The 23,069-nt window shown below is 41.3% G+C and overlaps 1 protein-coding gene across 1 annotated transcript; it reads left to right on the plus strand.

Moving 5' to 3' along the window:
• Nucleotides 1–18,511: 18,511 nt before the first annotated feature.
• LOC131688225 (uncharacterized protein K02A2.6-like) lies at nucleotides 18,512–22,657 on the plus strand. The gene has a single exon (XM_058972397.1). The coding sequence runs from the start codon at nucleotides 18,512–18,514 to the stop codon at nucleotides 22,655–22,657; it is 4,146 nt and encodes a 1,381-aa protein (XP_058828380.1).
• The last annotated feature ends 412 nt before the right edge of the window (nucleotides 22,658–23,069 follow it).

Raw genomic sequence — 23,069 nt, forward strand, 5'->3', positions numbered from 1 at the left:
CTTTTACTTCGGGCATTCGGCGGCTGGGGCTTCTTTCACTGGCAAAGTAGCAAAACCAGTACTTAGTGGAGTTTGAAGTGGGTGATAAATGTGAACGTTGGTGTGGAAAATTTATGGTTATCTCATGGTAACGTGAGCATAATGTGATTGGTTGGAAAGGACCTGCAATTTGTTCGAGAGGAGTGATTTTTCTTTTCCGGGAAATTCGGTGGACAAATCGGTCAAATTTTTTAGGGCGGCGGAACAAAGTATTGTAAAGTTTCTTTTTTGCCTTTCTAAAGAAAGGCTGTGCAATCACTCCAAAAATCGATTTTCAAACCGAGGCCCGAAGGACCGAGTGTCATATCCCATTCGATTCAGTTCGTCGAGATCGCTAAATGTCTGGCTGTGTGTGTCAAATAATGTCACTCAATTTTCTCAAAGATGGCTGAACCGATTCGCACAAACTCAGTTTCAAATGAACGGTATAACGCTCCCATAAGACGCTATTGAATTTTTTGTTGATCGGACTCCTGGTTCTGGAGTTATGGGTTGAAGAGTGTGGTCACACAGCAAATTCCCATATAAGCAGGTAATCCTATGATGTCCGAAGAATGTAACACATATTAAAATACGTTCAACATTACTTGGGTTTGCGGGTCTAGATCATTAATGAACAATTAAAGTAGTTTTGACCACATTAGTCACCTATGACGAATCCTGATGCCCCCTGGGAACTCGCCATGTTCCCGAGCTAATGTCACACCTATTTGCCAGCAAAATCTTAACCGATGCTTACAAACTTGATTTCAAATGAAAGAAATTAAAGGGTTGTGCACAAGACACGACCGCAGTCACATTGAAAATGCAGCGTTTTTGGTATGGCTTTCGCTTAGTGGCAGGGTTGTCACATTCCCTAATTTTCTTAAAGGTTTTGCAGAAATCATCGGGGATTACTATTTTGAATATTTGCTTATATTACAATTCGCTGGTAAAGGAACAGAATTAACAAACTTTATACAAGTTAATTAAAGAAATTTTCTAATTGAATTCTTTTTCCATTATATATTCGTCCTAATAAGGACGGTTTGCTAATAACCATGTTTTGGGTTACGGACGAAAATCCTATGGAACGATTTGAGCCTTGCCTGCACGACTAATATTAACGGTATGCACCATCAGTTCGCCATCTCTCTTCGGTTCCGCCATCGTCAGTTGGAACTGCGAACAAAATCCTTCCAGCGGACAGATAAACGTTCCCCTTCTGTAGCTCTATCCTACAAGCAATAGTAGCGATAATCTAATTGGTTCTGCCAGCAGAGCAGGCATGGCAATGAAGGAATTCGGTCAAAAATATTCCTTTTATATCAAGCGATGGAATGTATAAATGATAGTCCTATATTATGAATGTCGAGATGCGGTCCGTGTTAGGGAAAGTCTAGCACAAATTTGTGAAAATTGTATGCGTTTATCCCTATTTATTCCATATTTACGGATTTTTGGTCGACAATGACTGGGCAGTGCGTAAGCCTCTTGTACCTGAAGGCATAAAATAGACCCCACTTGCGGTCCTTAGCTTTCTGCCCAGTAACTCCTAGCCCTGGCCTCCTCGTGGCGTCGACTGGGATACGAGTAACCTTAGTGAAGATCGGGTAACCAACGGAACTTTGGTCGTATGCTGGCAAGGAAGGGGGGGTTACCCTTCTTCGGAAGGTGTAAACCTGTCCTGGTGCCCAGGTGGGACCTTAAGCAGTCCTGGCACGATGGCCCACCGGCGAGACAGGTGGTTGGCGTAGGCCCTATAAGCCGCCCCTTAAAAAACCCACATAACGAACAATACAGAAGAGAATACGACCCAGAACAATCGGCAACGACCCAGGCGACGAATAAAGGATCACGATTGGAAACTCGGAACATGGAACTGCAGATCGCTCGGCTTCGCAGGATGTGAAAGGATAATCTACGACGAGCTACACCCCCGCAACTTCGATATCCCACAACGATGTGTGAATTTCGCAGCCTCCCGTGGAATGGTAGTTCGAAGCACCTTCTTCCCTCGCAAAGATATCCACAAAGTCACCTGGAGATCACCGGACCAAGTAACAAAAAATCAAATCGACCACGTTCTAATCGACGGTAGATTCTTCTCGGACATCACAAACGTCCGCACTTACCGCAGTGCGAATATAGATTCGGACCACCACCTGGTTGCAGTATGCTTACGCTATGTCCGTGATTGAATTCGTTCGGGTGATGTTAATTGTTGTGGTCTAATTAAATCAATTTTCGATCAGGAAAAAGATCAATTACCGCCGCAAAATTGACACCAGCGGGTGCGCGGAAAAGTTTTCTGTAAGGTGATACGGTTTGATTAACGTTTAAAGTGCAATCGACTTAACTAAAGCGATAAAACGCTTTGCTATTGCTACCGGTCAGACACAACTGGCTTATTATTGCTTCGTTGGCCCGTCGCGGGGCGTGTGCAGTGCGTGTGCCTTGAAAATTTCGTCAGCAAGTGATCGTGTGTATTGTTTCGGCGGCTGCGATCACATCCTACATGAGAAATGTGCGGATCTCAATACCGCTAGTGTAAGTGCCCATAAAAGCAATAATGCGATATGTGTGTTTTGACTGTCGTAAAAAACAGTCTTGCCTGAATGATGTGCTGAAAAAATGCGGGAACTACAGAGCGCGGTTGCTGAACTGCAGAAGGCACAACATGAGCTGACCAACAAGTTGTTGAATGAATGCGTGAGTAGAATCGAAAGCGGGATCAAGCAGCAACTTGCGGACCTTTTCCAGTCTAGCAAACAAGGGTCCGTGAATGTTAACTCAGACGAAAACTTAAATGTTCGTTCATATGCTGACGTCGTTCAAGCCAATGTGGGCCACCCCGCATCAATTAGAAAGAGGAAAGCTGCCGTCATGACTGCAGGTGATCTTCCGGTGCACAAACAGTCAAACTCTAATTGCGACTCCATGGAAGTAGGTCAACTTCGGTCGGGCAAACGTCGATTTTTGACTGTTCCACCTAGCAGTGATAACCTTGGCAATGAGAATACGCCCAAAAGCGCACCCCTGTGTAACTTTGCAGAAACACATCCAGCTAAGTCCAATGCAATTGTGAAGCGAGAGCGAACAGTCATCATTAAACCAATCGAGCAGCAAGTTGCGACTGTTACAAAGCAGGAAATTCAAGGCAAGCTTGACCCAGTTTCATTGGGTGTCAAAGAGGTATATTACCGACCCAATGGAGAAGCAACTGTTAGGTGTGACTCCCGTGAATCAGCGCTTAAATTGCTCAGTACAGTGAAAGCGAATCTGTCTGAGAAGTATAACGCCGACGTCCAGAAAGCTCTAAAACCCAGAGTAAAAGTTGCTGGTTTTACTGACGACATCACTGCGGAAAACTTCGTGGAAAAATTAATTCAGCAAAATAATTTTCCTCAGCCTGCCAACCTGATGGTGATACGAATTGTGCGAAACGAAAAACACACAGATAATCCGATGTCTGCCATTATTGAAACTGATGCCAAAACATTCGAAAAGCTGATGCAACTACAACATGTCAACTTGGGTTGGATGCGCTGCAAGATCTCTGAATGTGTAAACGTGCTCCGCTGTTATCGCTGCTCGGAGTACGGCCATAGAGCTGCCACATGCAAGAAGTCCCCATGCTGTCCGATTTGCGCTGAAGGGCATGAGCACAAAGAGTGTGTCTCAGATATCCAAAAATGCATTAATTGTCACAATGCAAATGTGACAAGAAATCCTGAAGATCAAACGCCAACTGATCATGCTTCCTGGAGTTCTGAGTGCCCCCTGTATCAAACTCGACTTAGGAAGTCACGCCGTATTATTGACTACAGTACATAGCAACTAGCGCAACACGGCGAAGCCGCCCAGTTTTCCGACCGATGTAATCAGCAAGAATCTGCCACCGACACCCATATGATTGACACGGAACATAGATGTTATAGCAGCGACCTTTCCCGGTCAGGTAAAGCTAAGGAGGGTATATGTCCTCCCGGAGCTATTCGAGATACTGCGCGCCCTGAATCTGGTCTACAATTGCAGTTTGCCAACGAACGGAATCAGCTTGACTCCATCACCGACTCCCATCTGTTTGCCATGGAATTTGGATGTTATGGCGGAGACCTTTCCCGGTCAGGTAAAGCTAAGGAGGGTATATGTCCTCCCGAAGCTATTCGAGATACTGCGCGCCCTGAATTTGGTCTACAATTGCAGTTTGCCAACGAACGGAATCAGCTTGACTCCATCACCGACTCCCATCTGTTTGCCATGGAATTTGGATGTTATGGCGGAGACCTTTCCCGGTCAGGTAAAGCTAAAGAGGGTATATGTCCTCCCGAAGCTACTCGAGATACTGCGCCCCCTGAGTTTGATCCACCATTGCAGCCTGCCAACATACGTAATCAGGTCAACTACGTCACCGACACCCACCCGTCTACAACAGCACTTGAAGGACACGGCATCAACCTTTTCCGGTCAGATAACAACGCTCTAAACAAGTCAGACCAACTCGAAGGACATGGAATTCCTGTATCCGTTTCCTCAGGTAAATACAATGAATGTATATGTCCTTCCGAAGTAGGACATACAGATGCTGCCCCCGTTGAAAGCCCACCCCATTTACAGGCATTTGCTTCCACAATCACTCGATCTACCACCGTTCAACCGTCAGGAGAAAACTTGCAGGGACATCTTAAAATCTACTATCAGAACGTGAGAGGGCTACGCACAAAAATTGATGAGCTGTTCGTCGCTGCTTCGGATGTTAATCACGATGTTATTGTTCTGACCGAAACGTGGCTGAATGATCAAATCAACTCGCTCCAATTATTTGGCTCAAGGTACTCTGTATATCGTAACGATCGCGATCCTAATAGTGCAGGGAAGAAACGTGGTGGTGGTGTGCTCATTGCAGTTTCCAACCGACTCTCATCCAAACACAAAAATGACACTCACAATCTCGAACAACTCTGGGTAAATATCCGTGGCCCCTATACTAATCTCTGTGTGGGTGTTGTATATATTCCTCCCGATTCCGCAAGTGATGTAGAAGTTATTCAGAAGCACATAGACTCCGCACTTGCCATTGCAACTTCCATTGAACCCAACACGGCACATCTACTATTTGGTGATTACAACCAGCCTGGACTTCTTTGGAAGAGCACTCCTTCCGGGTATGCTTTCCCAGACCTTTCTGAATCAACCTTTTCGAGGGCGAGTACTATCTTACTGGACGGAATGTCTGTACTGAACATGCGACAAATGTCTACAGTGAATAATAGGCGAAATCGAATCCTGGACCTCCTGTTTATAAATGAAGAAGCTTCAATGAACTGTACCGTATCAGAGGCACTTGAGCCTTTAGTTGCTGTAGACGCACATCATCCTCCACTTCTGGTAACGCAGATTTGTCCGCAGCTGGTTCTCTATGACGAGATGGAGGATGTAAGGGAGTTCAACTTTTCGAAGACTGACTTCTCTAGTCTTCATAACTCACTACAAACAATCCACTGGGAGACTTTCTTGAATTTCGCGATCGATGTAGATGCTGCCGTAGAAAAACTCTCACTGGTGTTAAAACAGCTTTTCAGTATACATGTGCCTGCACCTCGTCCCCGAACAAAACCACCATGGTCCAACAACCGGCTACGTAAACTGAAAAGATTGCGAGCTGCTGCGCTTCGACATTACACTATTCGAAGAAACCCAATCACAAAAAGGGAGTTCACTATAGCCAGTAACAGCTACAAAACATATAACCGCTTTCTCTACTCAAGACACGTAGCACAAACCCAATCGAACCTAAAACGAAACCCAAAACAGTTTTGGTCCTTTGTAAATGGGAAACGTAAAGAAAATAAGCTTCCTTCCAGTATGTTCCTCGCAGGTGAACCGTCCAATACTCCCAGCGGTATCTGTAATTTGTTCGCAAAACATTTCTGGAGTGTGTTTAAAAATGAATCGGCTAGTTCAACTCAGGTGGACTGAGGCGTTCAAGATGTCCCTCGCGATGTAATCAATTTTGGAAACATTCAATTTACTGACGAAGACATTATGGCTGCCATAAGCAAGTTAAAGTCCTCTACATCGGTGGGGCCAGATGGGATTCCTTCCATTATACTGAAAAAATGCGCAAGCGCATTGTGTACACCTTTTCGACTAATCTTCAACCAATCACTGTCGCAATCAGTGTTTCCCGTGTGTTGGAAAAAATCAGTAATGTTTCCCGTTTTTAAAAAAGGTGATAAGCAAAATGTTGCGAACTATCGTGGTATAACCTCGCTCTGCGCTGGATCAAAGTTGTTTGAGATCCTAGTACGAAATATGCTCTTTCGTGAGACCAAAGCATACATATCGAAGGACCAACATGGTTTTTTTGTAGGCAGATCAACAACCACCAATCTAGCCCAATTTACATCGTACTGTATTAAAAACATCGAAGATGGATCACAAGTAGACACTATATACACTGATCTTAAAGCTGCCTTCGATCGTGTAGACCACTCTCTTCTTCTGGCAAAGATCGAGCGACTGGGTGCTCCATCAAATTTTACAGGATGGCTTAAATCATATCTCGTAGATCGTTCTCTGTCCGTGAAATTAGGAAGTAACGTGTCATATAGCTTCATCAACTTGTCGGGTGTACCTCAAGGGAGCAATCTCGGACCGTTGCTTTTTTCTTTATTCTTCAACGACGTCTGCTATGTTATACCCCCAGGGTGCAAACTCATATATGCTGATGATCTCAAACTCTTTCTCATTGTGCGGTCAATAGAGGACTGCATCGAACTTCAACGACATCTAGATGCTTTCTGTAACTGGTGTAATCGCAACTTGTTGGCTCTCAGTGTGTCCAAATGCTCTATAATATCTTTCACGCGCAGAAAAAATCCAGTTCTCTGGAGCTACAACATCGCCGGCCAATTGCTAGAGAGAGTGTCAGTTATCAGAGACCTTGGTGTACTCCTGGACTCGCAACTGACATTCAGAAACCATTACTCTCACGTTATAGCGCAGGGAAATAGAAACCTTGGCTTCATAATAAGAATCGCCAACGAGTTTACTGATCCATATTGTCTGCGGGCATTGTATTTTTCACTTGTTCGGTCTGTCCTGGAAGCTTCCGCAGCCATTTTGTGTCCTTATACGAGCATTTGGACTAACAGAATTGAAGCAGTACAAGCAAGATTCCTCCGCTTTGCTCTTAGAACTTTGCCGTGGCGTAACCCAATAGAGCTACCACCATACATTGATCGCTGTCGTCTGCTCGATATGGAAACTCTGGCAAAAAGGCGAAATACATCCAGAGCGATATTTGTTGGGAAAATATTGACTGGCCAAATGGATGCCCCAGATATTCTCTCACAAATCCTTAGATCACGTAACTTTTTAAGACTAGACTTTCAGCGCACCGAGTACGGTCAGAACGAACCCATAAGGGCGATGTGTAATGTTTCCAATAGTGTGTATGACCATTTCGATTTTTATGTTTCTAGTGATGTTTTCAAGAATAAACTTAGGAGATTGACTTAGCTTATAAGATTATGTGAAAATATTTCTGTAATGTTATTGAAATGCTGTATACCTTGTATGTAATTTTGTTAATTTGTAATGTCAGTTCATTGTTATTGTAGGAAAAACATGCGAAAAGATTATGGGTTTTTACGCGCATTCGAGGTCTGCTTCTGAAGTGAACCTTGAAATGGGCTTTTCCCATACAACAACATTAAATTTCATGTAGACCAACATGGGTCAGATGAAAAATGGAAATAAATAAATAAAAAACTTTCGACAGTGCATAGCTCTCGTCGAAGCCGAACGCCGCGGCTAAACATCGGGCAGAACTCAGTTTTCCGGACCAAAAAGCGCCAGCAGGAAGACCGAGATCGCGAAGCGATGGAGCAGCTGTACCGCGCTAAAGACACACGGAAATTCTACGAGAAGGTGAACCGCTCGCGCAGGGGACACGTACCACAGGCCGACATGTGCAGAGATACAAACGGGAATCTTTTCACGGACCAGTGTGAGGTGATCCAGAGGTGGCGGCAGCACTACGAAGAACACCTGAACGGCGATGCAGCAGACGACGAGGATGGCACGGTAACGCACCTGGGAGCACGCGCGGAAGACATCCGTATCTCCAAGAAATCCAGGAGGAGATCAGCCGGCTCAAAAATAATAAAGCCGCTGGGGTTGACCAAATACCAAGCTAAAGCGCTGCACTGGGTGATTACCAAGATTTGGGAGGAGGAGATTTTACCGGAGGAGTGGATGGAAGGTGTCGTGTGTCCTATCTACAAAAAGGGCGACAAGCTGGATTGCTGTAATTACCGAGCAATCATCCTGCTGAACGCCGCCTACAAGGTACTCTCCCAAATACTATGCCGTCGACTATCACCAATTGCAAGAGAGTTCGTGGGGCAGTACCAGGCGGGTTTCATGAGCGAACGATCTACCACGGACCAGGTGTTTGCTCTTCGTCAAGTACTACAGAAATGCCGCGAGTACAATGTGCCCACACATCATTTGTTCATCGACTTCAAAGCCGCATACGACACTATCGATCGAGATCAGCTATGGCAGATTATGCACGAGTACGGATTCCCGGACAAACTGACGCGATTAGTGAAGGCGACGATGGATCGGGTGATGTGCGTAGTACGTATCTCAGGGACGCTCTCGAGTCCCTTCGAATCACGCAGAGGGTTACGGCAAGGTGATGGTCTCTCGTGTCTGTTATTCAACATCGCGCTGGAAGGTGTAATAAGAAGAGCAGAGATCGACACGAGTGGTACGATTTTCACAAAGTCCGTTCAGCTACTTGGCTTCGCCGATGACGTTGATATTATTGCACGAAACTTTGAGAAGATGGAGGAAGCCTACATCAGACTGAAAAGAGAAGCCAAGCGCGTCGGACTTGCCATCAACACGTCGAAGACAAAGTACATGATAGGAAGAGGTTCACGAGAAGAGAATGAGAACCGCCTGCTTCGAGTTTGCGTCGGTGGCGACGAAATCGAGGTGGTTGAAGAGTTCGTGTACTTGGGCTCACTGGTGACCGCCGACAATGATTCCAGCAGAGAGATTCGTAGACGCATCGTGGCAGGAAATCGTGCTTACTTTGGGCTCCGCAAGACACTTCGGTCGAACAGAGTTCGCCGTCGTACGAAGTTGACCATCTACAAGACGCTGATTAGACCGGTAGTTCTCTACGGGCACGAGACCTGGACCATGCTCGTGGAGGACCAACGCGCACTTGGTGTCTTCGAACGGAAAGTGCTGCGTACCATCTACGGTGGAGTGCAGATGGAAGACGGCACATGGAGACGGCGAATGAACCATGAGTTGCATCAGCTGTTGGGGGAGCCGCCCATCTGTCATACCGCGAAAATCGGACGACTACGGTGGGCCGGGCACGTAGCCAGAATGTCGGACAATAGCCCGGTGAAAACAGTTCTCAATTGCAATCCGACCGGTACAAGAAGACGTGGCGCGCAGCGAGCACGATGGATCGACCAGGTGAAAGACGATTTGCGGACCCTTCGCAGACTGCGTGGCTGGCGACGCGCGGCCATGGACCGAGTGGAATGGAGGAATCTTTTGTATACGGCACAGGCCACTTCGGCCTTAATCTGTTAATAAATAAATAATAACATGAAGACAACATTGAACTCATGCTGATTAAGCTATATAAATATTATATTTTTGTTTGTTTCAAGTGTGTCAGCGTCGACATGGTGCTTATCAGGTTCGTGGCAGTCGTGCACTCATATATACTTCCCAAGTGTAATAAGAATGTAATAGATATTTCCACAATGTTATATTGAATGAAATCAGCTATTAAATCATAGCTTTGATAAATGAGAAAGGCACAATTGCACCACTAGGTGAATTAAAACAAGTTTTAGGTATAAGTAAATATAACAATCAGCTTCGACATTTTTGCATAGAAATTGCTTTGATCGACTATAAGAGGCCTAGCAAACCAAAATTTGAAATGTGATCCAGGTCACCAAAAGCGTGACGTAATAAAACGGCTGTATCGCTATTAATTAACAATTGTCAATAAAAAATTGTTGTCGTATTTATCTGTTTCAATAGTACACCCAGGTTTTTTTACGCGGGGGATACGTACCGCGTAAAAAACGCGTAAAAAACCGCGTTAATTGGAAAATCCGCGTAAAAAACCGCGTTAATTCGAAAATCCGCGTAAAAAAACTCTCAGCAAGAGACTTATAATATTTCTGGAAGTTTTTTTTTGCACAGATTTCGCAATTAATGCGGTTTTTGCAAAAATATTCCTTTTTGAATGCAAAAGACTTACAAGATTTTCGGAAAGATGGAAGAGACGGGTCTGGAAGATTCCTTATGGCCCGCACCCCAGCAATATGGATATTTTCGAAATCGACTTGAACAGTAGGTGCCAGAAATTGATTGTTGACGCCATTTTGAAATCAAAGATGGCGACTTCCGGTTTAGCGAAATTCGATATATTCGATATATTTTCGGAATGGTATTGACAAGTAGATGCTAGAAATTTATGTTTGACGCCATTTTGAAATCCAAGATGGCGACATCCGGTTTAGCGGAAATTCCTTACAACCCATGCATAATGGGTATTGTCAGGATGGTCTTGAAGAGTAGGTACCAGAAATTTATGCTTGGCGCCATTTTGAAATCCAAGGTGGCGACTTCCGGTTTAGCGAAATTCGCTATAACCCAATCAATATGGGTATTTTCGGAATGGTCTTGACGAGCAGTAGACAAAGATCGATGTTTGACGCCATTTTGAATTCCAATATGGCGACTTCTGGGTTAGCCACATTCACTATAACCCACTCAATATGAGTGTTTTTGGAATGATCTTAACGAGTAGGTTCCAAAAATTGATTTTTGACGTTATTTTTAAATCCAAGATGGCGATTTCCGATTTCGTGAAATTTGCTATAACTCAATCAATATTGGTATTTTTGGAAGTTGAAGTTGTAGTACAAATAGTTTTAATTAAACAGTTGAATTTACTTAAATTTAAGCAATATGTTTAATTTGAATAAATTCAAACCCCCAACTCACACCACATACGTCTCTTCTCTTTTCCATTCTCTTCATTCTCAGTTCGTCTACGCCGTGAAACGTGGTTGGAAGACTTGAGTGATTCATAGTAACTCTGCCTAAGCTCGATTCCTGCCAGCAAAAGACAAAAAAATAGTCCATAAGATTTTAATACTGTTTCTAATAACCGTGCCACCAAGGTTGTATAATTTTCATTCGCCTGAATGCGAAATGAACTCATCTGCCGAATGGCTTCAGGTGCTAGATTTGTCGGAAGGCAATACTGGAAAGAACCATAGCACAGATTGAAAACGAGAGCCGAAATCAAGCTCGAGGGAGTGAGAGCTTCGGGAGAGAGAGAGTATAAACAAACTCACAGCATAGGTTCATTCATATGCCATTCTCCTCAATACATTTTCGTTTAGGCTGTGAGTCCACACTCGCACGAATTTTCGGAGTCTAGAATCATGAGAATGAAATTCGCAATAATTGAGTGAATCGCATTCGCATGAATGCCGTTCTTGAGCGCCATTTCGATGCCGCTGCTGCTGCTATTCTTGTGCGCGTTGGTTGTAGATTAGAGTGACAGGAAAAATAATGACCCCTATCGACCCATGCCTGAGTCGATTCCTAGTTCCACCAGGAGTACTTACTCCAAATTTGAAGCAAATCGGACAAGTCTAGCTACCTGACCAACGTGCCTGAAGTTTGTATGGGATTTTTCGACAATTTACATGGAGAAAACCCACTAACTCGCATTTTCGCCGCTAGGTAACACTATATGCATCATATTATCACTGAAAGTGAAAATAAGAAAGATAATTTAATTGCATATAAATTTGTTGAAGACTACTAGTCAATCCGGCTTTGTTAAAAGAAGTTATTAAACTTTTAACGAAGTGATGTCTGAGTCAGTTTTGTATGGGGCCTAGCAGTACATGATTGTGGATCAGTACTTGATTCGCACGAACTAAACATTTTTGTGAAATAATGATTAGGTTTAGGTCAATAGTATGTTCGGAAGATTTATAGTAAGTAATACGAGTCATATTTTGGTTAGAAAATTTAGTTCCACATTTTACCGCATAGAGGGCGCCAACACTAACTTTTTAACGGAAAGAGATAGAGATTAGGTGTCTTCCACAAAATTGTAGAGCAAGCAATTTTAAATAATTCTTCCGAACATCTCGATATTCTATCTTACTCCTATGAAAAGTTAGTGTTGGCGTCCTCTATGAGGTTACAGGTGGAACTAAAATTTTCTAACCAAAACATAACTTGTATTATGTACTACAATTCTTGTGAAAATACTATTCAGCTAAATGTAACCATTATCTCACAAAAATGTATAGTTAGTGGTAATCGAGTACCGATCCACAACTATGCGCTGCTAGGCCCCATGCAAAACTGACTCAGACATCACTTCGTTAAAAGTTTAATAACTTCTTTTACCAAAACCGGATTGACTAACAGTCTTCGACAAAGTTGTTTGATTTGCTTCAAATTTGGAGCAAGTACTCCTGGTGGAACTAGGAATCGACTCAGGGGTGGGTCGATTGAGTTTTCAAAAATTCGTTATTTTTCTGGGCACTCTATTGTAGATCCTAATTGATTCGGAATACTGCTAGTGGCTGGTGGCTATAATGTGTTCTGCCTCCATTCCCTGAGCAGGAAGGAAATGATTTTGGTGGGCGGCTGTTGTTTTCGGGAATTGAAATACTGCGTGCAAAATTACCCGATATACTAAATGAATGCGCACACTTCTATCATCAAATGGAGCGCAGTGTTCAAAGCATACCAATAACATAAATTATAAATTAATTTGGTGGAAAAAAAAATCGCATGGGGATCAATGGCTTGTACATTAAGGAGTTACACCACTGTGGAGCGCGAAAAAAGGGGCATATTTCGGGAATTTTTCGTGGCGCAATAAATAAATTAATTGAGATCTTATTAAATGGGATTTATGTCATAAGTAATGAATAAAAATTTCGAGTATTTTCATCACAAGTTTTCAGTACACTCCAAGTGTACATACGATACAGCAGAATTGAATATTTAAATATTTATATTTTGCTTTCGTCTTCCATTTTTTGGGATATCATCACATACAAAACATACAAAAGCATACAAAGTATATATTAGACTGCCCAGAAAAATAATGAATTTTTGAAAGCATAATCGACCCACGTCTGATTCGATTCCTAGTCCCACCAGGAGTACTTGCTCCAAATTTGAAGCAAATCGGACAAGTCTAGCTACCGGACCAACGTACCTGAAGTTTGTATAGGATTTTTCGACAATTTACATGGAGAAAACCCACTAACTCGGATTTTCGCCGCTAGGTGGCACTGCATGCATCGTATTATCACTGTAAGTGAAAATAAGAAAGATAATTTAATTCTCTACAACTTTGTCGAAGACTGCTAGTCAATCCGGCTTTGGTAAAGGAAGTTATTAAAATTTTAACGAAGCGATGTCTGAGTCAGTTTTCCATGGGGCCTAGCAGTGCATGGTTGTGTATCAGTACTCGATTCCCACGAACTATAAATTTTTGTGAAATAATCGTTAGGTTTGGCTCAATGGTATGTTCAGAAGAATTATACCACATAATACGAGTTATGTTTTGGTTGGAAAATTTTAGTTCCAACTGTGACCGCATAGAGGGCGCCAACACTAACTTTTCATAGAAGAGAGATAGAATATTAAAATGTTCGGGAGAATTATTGCAAAATACCTGTTCTACAACTTTGTGAAGACACCTAATTTCTATCTCTTTCCGTTGAAAAGTTAGTGTTGGCGCCCTCTATGCGGTACAATGTGGATCTAAAATTTTCTAACCAAAACATGACTCCTATTATTTACTACAATTCTTCTGAACATACTATTTTTTTCTTTTTTTTTACAATGGAGAAGACCTTATTTCTTCTGGGGGGATGGCTGTACTACTATTAAGCTAAATCTAACAGTTATTTCACAAAAATGTTTAGTTCGTGCGAATCGAGTACTGACACACAACCATGCACTGCTAGGCCCCATGAAAAACTGACTCAGACATCACTTCGCTAAAAGTTTAATAACTTCTTTTAACAAAGCCGGATTCACTAGCAGTCTTCGACAAAGTTGTAGACAATTAAATTATCTTTCTGATTTTCACTTACAGTGATAATACGATGCATATAGTGCCACCTAGCGGCGAAAATGTGAGCAAGTGGCTTTTCTCCATGTAAATTATCGAAAAATCTCATACAAACTTCAGGCACGTTGGTCCGGTAGCTAGACTTGTCCGATCTGCCTCAAATTTGGAACAATTACTCCTGGTAGGACTAGAAATCGACTCAGGGGTGGGCCGATAGGGGTCATTTTTGTACTGTCACTCTAGTATATATACTTCCCATCAACAATCTCTATCTAAGAAAAGCGTCTCGTATGGAGCACAAAGTGGCCAAAGCGACAATTGGGTAATCTAAATTTTGTTTCTCGCGAAAACTTGATTTTTCTGCGCTAGTATTTTTTTGCAAAGTCGTTCTGTAAAAAAAAAGTCTTTAAATATACCCAGTAAAGTTCAGTCGGAAATGAGCCGGCTGGTTCTAATTCATACTCCTACACAACCGATTCAAGTTGTGGCACTGGAGCCGGAATACGAATTAGAACCAGCCAGCATTCCGGCTCATTTTCCGGTTTAACATAACTGGGTAAAGTTTGTTATTTTTTTGTGGAATAATTTAAAGACCTTTAGGTATTGATGGTTAAATACGCTTATTATTCAAGACTTTGTAAAAATTAGTATCCGAATGAAATCGAAAATGGCGATTTCCCTCTGCCCAACCGCGCGAAGCATAGTCCAAAACCTACGAACTTGAAGTTTCTTGTATAGTAAACCAAAATCGAAGATCATTACAATTTCTTAAAGGTCTATATTTTCTAATGAAGTTCTGTATGACTTATACCTAAAACTATTAATTAATATTAACTATTTATTTATAATTTTTTTAATTAATATTGATTATTTATTTATAATTTTTCAACGTGATTCAAATGAAAAAAGATGACATAAAAATTTATTTAATAATTCAAATATTTGTTATGCAATCAATTCATCGTCAAAATTCATTCCAATTAGGTATAAGTCGAGCAAAATTTCATTAACTTTAGGAAATTACAATGATTTTAGATTTTAGTTTACTACAAGATGCTGCAGACTCGTAATTTTCGGGCCGTGTTTCGCTCGTAGTAGCTGATGGAATTCGCCATATTGAAACCGGTAATTTGAATTTCACCCAGATACTGATTTTCACGAAGTCTGAACGTATTTAATCAGCAAAACCGAAAGATTTTTTAACTATTTTACAATAAAAACAAACTTTTCTTTATTTTCTTTCAAGTACCTTCCCATAAAAGTAAATCTCATTAATCTGTATAACAACTTAAATTATTCGGCAAAATTATAGTATATTTCCTATGTTTTCTAGAGATTTGCATTTTTTTTAACGAAATACTTTTCAATAATTAATTTCAAATATCTCACTCAGGTGAATTTCTTTGTTTGCATATAATTTAAGTTTTAAAAATTTTGTTTCTATCACTCTATTCATTGTGTATTTTAAAATTTTATACTAACAATCCAATCTATAAAATCTGATCTGATAACATGATATGATGATTTTGCATAGGCGGTCCAGGGTTAAAGTAATTCGAACTTCTGATGTACTTTTGCGCTTAAGCGTTTATACACAATAAAAGTAAGAGATTGACAAAGCCGTATCAGCAAAAATGTGCGCAATTGATCAGCCTTCCCAGGAAAAAATAAGTGCAGCTAGTTGGTGAACACATTTCAGATCTATAGCTCATAAACCCTTACTAGGTCCGAATTAACCCAGGTCCCCCTAAAACTTTCTCATTGATCGACTGGATATTATATCGTTCTCATTTGCACATCGATCTTTGAATAAGTTTGCTAGATGTATAACCCAACTTGTTACGAAAATAGCATAGTAATAAAATTCTGTTAATTTATTTTGATCGGATATGAGTATGAAAACTTGTAAATCTTAAACCTATGTAATATCCAGAACTGTGATTATATATGACCTATTTGATCAGATAAAATGCCCGTTTAAATACAATTTACAATATTTCAAATTATCCGGTTCATCAAAGTCAACACATTCTAAAATATGGTTCTTCTACATTGTAGAACTCGTATTGCAACGTAGAATTTGTACTAAACACTCATTTCAAACAGATTAACTACCCATGATCGAATAGTTGTCCCGTTTTCTATGGGATTTCCTATCTTTATGGGACTGATATGTGATCATGGGCAGTTAATGCGTTATGTAACTATATAGCATATTATATATTAACACATTCAATTTCTGTTTCCGACTCTTCACTTGCAAGGATAGTTTGCATTAAACCTGTAGACTCGATTTTCGAATAACACTATCTTAAGCTGTGCCAAATATTTGATAAAGAGAAAAGTTTTGATGAACATTAGCAGTTTAAAATCACTATAGCATCGTGTAGTCATAAGTTTGCAGAGAACAAAATATATTTCCTTACCATATTGTTACCCGAATAGAAATGCACAGTAACAAAACAATGATTTTCACTGTGACAGTACAGTAATTTTACAATAATTTACAGTAAGTTTTAGTGTTATGCTACAATACAAAAACAATAAACTTTAACGTTTTTACAGTAAATTTCAATGTAAAATAGACTTTTACAGTGAAAAAGGGGGGTGGTTATGTATCTTAACATTAAAAAAATCATTTTTTCTCCATACATTTTTTTCTCGAAAACAGTAAAATTTAATGTGAATGCACTTATCTGTTTTTTACTGAACAGTGAAATTTATTGTTACATGAAATTTTATTGTAAATCTACTGTGAGAACTTGGCATCGAATAATGTTGAAACAGTAATAACTATAATCTTTATTGTTTTATGATTCTTTGTAGGGTAAATGCTATTGTAAAATTCTATCCGGGTATAGAGTGAAAGATTACGATATTTTCATTCCTGTCACTCATATCCCTTTTTTCAATGGCTCGTGATTATGGTTAGTGGGTAATGCTCGATCAAATTTTAATGAGAGGATAAATACAATCCGCTATGCCCAGTGCTATAGGCGGTAGACCTGCTACAATGGGTGGTAGCAATACATACACATCATTGGATGCGTGATAATTTCAATCCAAATCACTGTGCATCTGCACACGCTATGCGTCTGGTAACCTGACTCTTCATCCTGCAGCCAAACGCAATTTCTTTCAACACATTCTTACAAAAAAAGATTCTCACGAGCGGCGAAAATCGCATTCGCATGATAATGCTGCCTCCAGATTCAGTGAGCGTGGCATTCGGGAGAATTTATTTCATCCATCGTACGAAATGCTGTGTGAGCAATTCTAAGCTAGATTGTGCCAGCCTTTACTCAACAACGCCACTCATCAGGCATTGTATTAGGCAATCCATGAGACGTTTCTGATCAGCTGATTATTTCTTGTTTACTTATTCTGACGTTACTCCGAGGGGTGCGACGTCCGACAATATCGTTGAATCGATCCAACATCAAACGAATCGGACTAACAAAATTGTTTGTCGGACGAGTTTTTCTGTTCGCAGGAGTAGACTTGTTGACAGAACCCACCGCTGAATTGTCAAGCAAACGTCTAATGGATTGCCTAATTCATCGCATGAACAGATAGCTGGAGATGAACAAACCATTATTCGTTGTCTAACGACAAAACGACACATAGAGCTGCGCTGCAGTCAAAATGATCATGTTTGTTAATGGAGCTGTCAAAATACAAGCAAAATAAAATTTTCGTTATAAACATCGTTAATTTCTCTTTAAAAGTATCATTTGCGAACCAAATTCAATCGTTAAAGGGTTAGAAAACTGTTTTTATATCGAATGAAAATTTTTAAATATAATTTAAAGATATTTGATAAAAGTTATTTATTTACAAAAAATAAAACTGGAATTTAAAGAAAATCAACTTTCTTCCCAGTGCCTTCAGCTTTTGTTGATGATGATGATGGTCCCACCTCATACCACCACAAAGGTGTGAGCTGAACGATTTATCTAAAAGATAATTAATATTTTGATCCATAACAAAACCAGTTAACAAAAAGAAACGGACTGGTTCAATTTGCAGACATAGCTGTTGTATTTGAATCACCCTATTATAATCCACATATTTGTACCACCCTAAGTTTTCATATGTCAATAAACAGTTATAAGAAGATACTCAACAACACCACATGTCGTATACAAAACATGGTGTCAGAAGTAGGATTTTGCGTTAATTTGCATACGGAATTGAATATATTTGCCTTTAAAAGAAGCTCGGGAGTAATTCTTTGTAACTGTGTGAAGGATTTCCTCAGCAGCGTCGAAAATTGATAAATTTCGCTAGAGAAAACCTAACCTAAAAATGGCGAACATCCCCGTTCCCGCTCCGCTTAAGTTGGGCGTAAATGATAGTGAGGCAATAAAAATATTCAGGCTACAGTGGACTTACTACGCGCTTGCCACGCAAGTAGCGGAAAAACCGGCTAATCAACAAACGGCAACATTGATGGCGGTTATGGGTGTAGAAGGTGTGATGCTAGTAGAGGAATTACAACTGATTGAAGCGGATCGTGCGACACCGGATGCGATTTTGAAGAAAATCGAGGATCATCTGACTCCACAACGGGACAAGCGTATGGAAAGAGCGGAGTTTAATACAATGTGTCAAAACGATGAAGAAAAAATAGAAGAGTTCGTGAAACGTCTCAAAAAGAAAGCGACAGATTGTGGTTATACAGTGGAGGAACAAAAAGAACTGTTGAAAGATCGGTTGATTGCGGGAGTTCGAGATCACCAGATAAGAAAAGAGTTACTCAAAGCTGGTGATATACCACTGGATGATATGGTGAAGAAAATCAAAGACCATCAGCAGATAGAGGAACTTGCGAAAAAATATGAACGTATGACGGCAGTCAATGATTCTTCGAGAGACACCTTCAAATTGACAACAACAAAGCGGATGGAAAACAACTGCAGATACTGCGGGGGAAAACATCAGAAGGATAAAAACAAGTGTCCTGCATTCGGTAAGCAGTGCCTCGAATGCGGCAAGCTCAATCACTTCAAGAAGGTCTGTCGAGCGAAGACAACGAAGAAGAGATTCAGGAGCAAAAATGTGCGGCAAATGGAAGACCATGTAGGAAGCACGGAGAGCTCTGACGATGAAGAAGAATTCGAGTTCGTCGATATCGCGAAGGTCGACAGTGTGGATACAAAAGACGCTGGCAGAATCATGGTACAACTGAAAGTAGTGGATGGCACTGGAACAATTAAGCCGTTGGAGATACAAGTTGATACAGGTGCGAGGGTGAATGTACTGTGCTACCGTGATTTAAAGCGTGTGTCGGCCAAGGTAAAAATACGCAGCACAAAGATTAAATTGAGGTGCTACTCTGGAAGGATCATCAAACCGAAAGGTAGAGCAGAATTAGATATCAAACTGAAGGATGGAACCAAAACGCTGACATTCCTGGTCGTCAAGAAAACGCGACCGCCTTTACTGTCAGCGCAGTCAGCTATAGATCTCGGTATCATTAAGGTCCATGATATATATAATGTGAATTCACTACATCAAGATTGTGACGAACTACTACGTAAGTACAAGGATGTTTTTGAAGGTGACGGTGTGTTCCGTGGAAAATTCAAAATTGAAGTTGATGACTCCGTTACAGCTGTTCAACAAAAGGCCCGACGGATCCCCCTCGCATATCTCCCAGAGCTAAAGCAAAAGATTGACGATTTGGAGAAACGAGGAATTGTGGAACCAGTGAACAAACACATGGAGTGGTTAAGTAATCTGGTGCTAGTGAAGAAAGGCAACAAAATGCGGCTGTGCCTGGATCCGGCAGAGCTCAACCGGGCTGTTAAACGAGTCAATCACCAAATCCCCACCATAGAGGGACTGCTTCCGGAATTCGCTAAGGCTAAGGTGTTCAGCGTACTCGACGCCAAAAACGGATTTTGGCATTTGGAACTGGACGAATGTAGCTCGGATTTAACAGCTTTTTGGACACCAATGGGCGTATATCGTTGGAAGCGGATGCCATTTGGTATTTCGTGCGCACCAGAAGTTTTTCAAAAGGCGCAACAACAGATTTTTGCTGGTCTTCGAGGCGTACGTTGTTTGGCTGATGATGCAGTGGTATTTGGTTGTGGAGATACTATGGAAGAGGCAATGCTTGACCATAATCGAAATTTGGAGGAGGTACTTCAAAGATGCAGAGACAGAGGACTGAAGCTGAACCGAGAAAAAGCGAAAATTGCGTTGACATCGGTACCGTTCTTTGGACATATTTTAACCAACGAAGGAGTGAAACCGGATCCCGGAAAAATATCAGCTGTTGTGAACATTCATCCTCCGAAAAATAAGAAGGAATTACTGACATTTTTAGGACTTGCAACATATCTGGGACGATTTCTACCAATACTGGCTGAAGTTAGTGCTCCTCTTCGGAAACTGACCCGAGACACAGCAGAATACATCTGGGATGAGGAAGCAGCAGATGCTTTTACACGCATAAAAAAGTTGGCGACAGAGGCACCAATATTGCGTTATTATGATCCCACAGAACCTCTCGTGATTCAATGCGATGCAAGCATGTTGGGTGTTGGATGTGTTTTGCTTCAAGAGGGTCGACCAGTGTCTTACGCTTCTCGAACACTCAACAAGACGGAAAGCAACTACGCTCCCATAGAACGCGAATGTTTGGCAATCGTGTTTGCGTGCAAAAGATTTGATCAATATGTAGCCGGACGGTTTGTCGTAGTAGAATCAGACCACAAACCTTTGGAAGACATTTTCAAAAAGCCGATTACGGATGCACCGCTCAGACTTCAGAAAATGAGAATGACGTTGCAGCGATACGATGTACTTGTTCGATATCGGAAAGGTAGTGAGATGCATATAGCTGATTTGCTGTCTAGGACTGCCACGGAAACGAATAAATTTCCAGGAGGAAAAGTGGACACAGCGTTTCAAGAGATCGCAGACATTAATGTAATGGAATTTATTAACATTTCGGATGAACGTTTTCAAGAAATTTCGACAGAAACCAAGAAGGATCTCACTTTAAGCAAACTATCGCAACTGCTCATCGAAGGATGGCCAGAACGAAAATCTGATCTTGATGACGAAATGCACATTTACTGGACAAATAAAAACGAGCTGTCAACGCATCAAGGAATTATCTTCAAAAATGGTAGAGTATTGGTACCAAAAAGTCTTCGGAAGAAGATGTTAGACAACCTGCATATTGCGCATTTGGGGATTGATTATACTATACGTGCAGCAAGGGAGTCTTTCTTCTGGCCAGGAATGAGTGATCAGGTCACAAACTACATAAGAAACTGTGAAGTGTGTATGGAGTTTAGTGGACACCAATGTAAACCTCCAATGACAACGCACCAAATACCAGAGTATCCATTTCAGCGGGTTAATATTGATCTGGGCGAAATAAAAACAGACAACAAGAAGCTGACAATAATGGTAACAGCAGACAGTTATTCGGATTTTGTGGAAGTGGATTTTTTGAGCGATACCAAGACAAAAACTGTTGTGAGCGCATGCAAACGCAATTTCGCACGGCATGGCAGTCCTGAAGTAGTGGTTACCGATAACGGACCGCAGTTCGATAATGAGGAATGGCTTAAGTTTGCACATGAATGGGATTTTGCACCAGTAACGTCATCTCCATATCACGCTCAAGGCAATGGAAAATCAGAGTCAGCAGTAAAATCAATGAAACAGCTCTACAGAAAATGCACAAAAAGCGGAACCGATTTTTGGAGAGCTCTACAGCAGCATCGCAACACTCCGAACTCCATAGGATCAAGTCCGAACCAGAGATTATATTCCAGGGATACGAGAAATACAGTACCGGTCATCACAAATCGTTTGAAACCACCTAAAGCACTGCAGGTGGAGGAAAGTATTCGTCATAAGCGAGCTATCACCAAGGTGAGCTATGATAAAAATTCAAGAAAGCTACCAGATTTGCAAGTCGGAGAGAATGTACTGGTTCAACGCAGGCCGGATCTTCAATCAGCATGGGAGCAAGCAATTTTGTTGCGGCGACTCGAAGATCAATCATGTGAAGTACAAATGAAAGATGGAGCAGTATATCGCAGAAGTGCTGTGCACGTGAAGCCAGGTAAACGAGTTCAAGGCAGTAAAACTGAAATGCAGGCAGAAAACACACAAAATTTGCAACTAGAGCCGGTGGAAAAATCAGTTCGGCAGGAACCAATGGTTGAACGCGATGAGGAACATAATGTATCGGCAGAGTCGCGGAAGCAGCGTGTGTTTGAACGATATACATATAACAAGGTAAACTCGACTGGAAACAAAGGTATATTAGCTAACCAGAATCGAAAGCATCCCCATGCGTTGGATATAGAGGGTCATCTCGATTCAACCGTAGAGGAGAATGAGGTCGCGTCAACATCTTCTTCAGCTCGACCTAGGCGAGAGGTAAAGAAACCTGCGAGGTTCTCAGATTATGCGATGTAAACTAGACTTGCCCTTATATTTAATTAAAAATTGAGCTTCCCAAAAAAGGGAAGATGTTGTATTTGAATCACCCTATTATAATCCACATATTTGTACCACCCTAAGTTTTCATATGTCAATAAACAGTTATAAGAAGATACTCAACAACACCACATGTCGTATACAAAACAATAGCTTTCCTTCAAAAGAACGTAACCAGATACATTTCGAATATTCCGCCAACAACCAGGGTCCATCAAGAAAATTTCCATTCCGGGAAGATACTTGATAGAATCGGGAATTGAACCCAATGGTTTCCATTTCCGATAATTCTCTGTAAGACTCCTCCCGCCTGACCAAGACATCGGTACTACCACCTGCTAAGGTGAGCAGTGACGAGCCTAGTGGCAGTGCAGAGTCCGGTCGAGTTATA

Source organism: Topomyia yanbarensis, chromosome 3 (assembly GCF_030247195.1).
Source record: "Topomyia yanbarensis strain Yona2022 chromosome 3, ASM3024719v1, whole genome shotgun sequence".
Taxonomy (NCBI): Eukaryota; Metazoa; Arthropoda; class Insecta; order Diptera; family Culicidae; genus Topomyia; species Topomyia yanbarensis.

What these genes read in the sequence shown, in the direction of transcription:
- LOC131688225 (XM_058972397.1), top strand. Translation starts at nt 18,512, where the DNA reads ATGGCGAACATCCCCGTTCCCGCTCCGCTTAAGTTGGGCGTAAATGAT.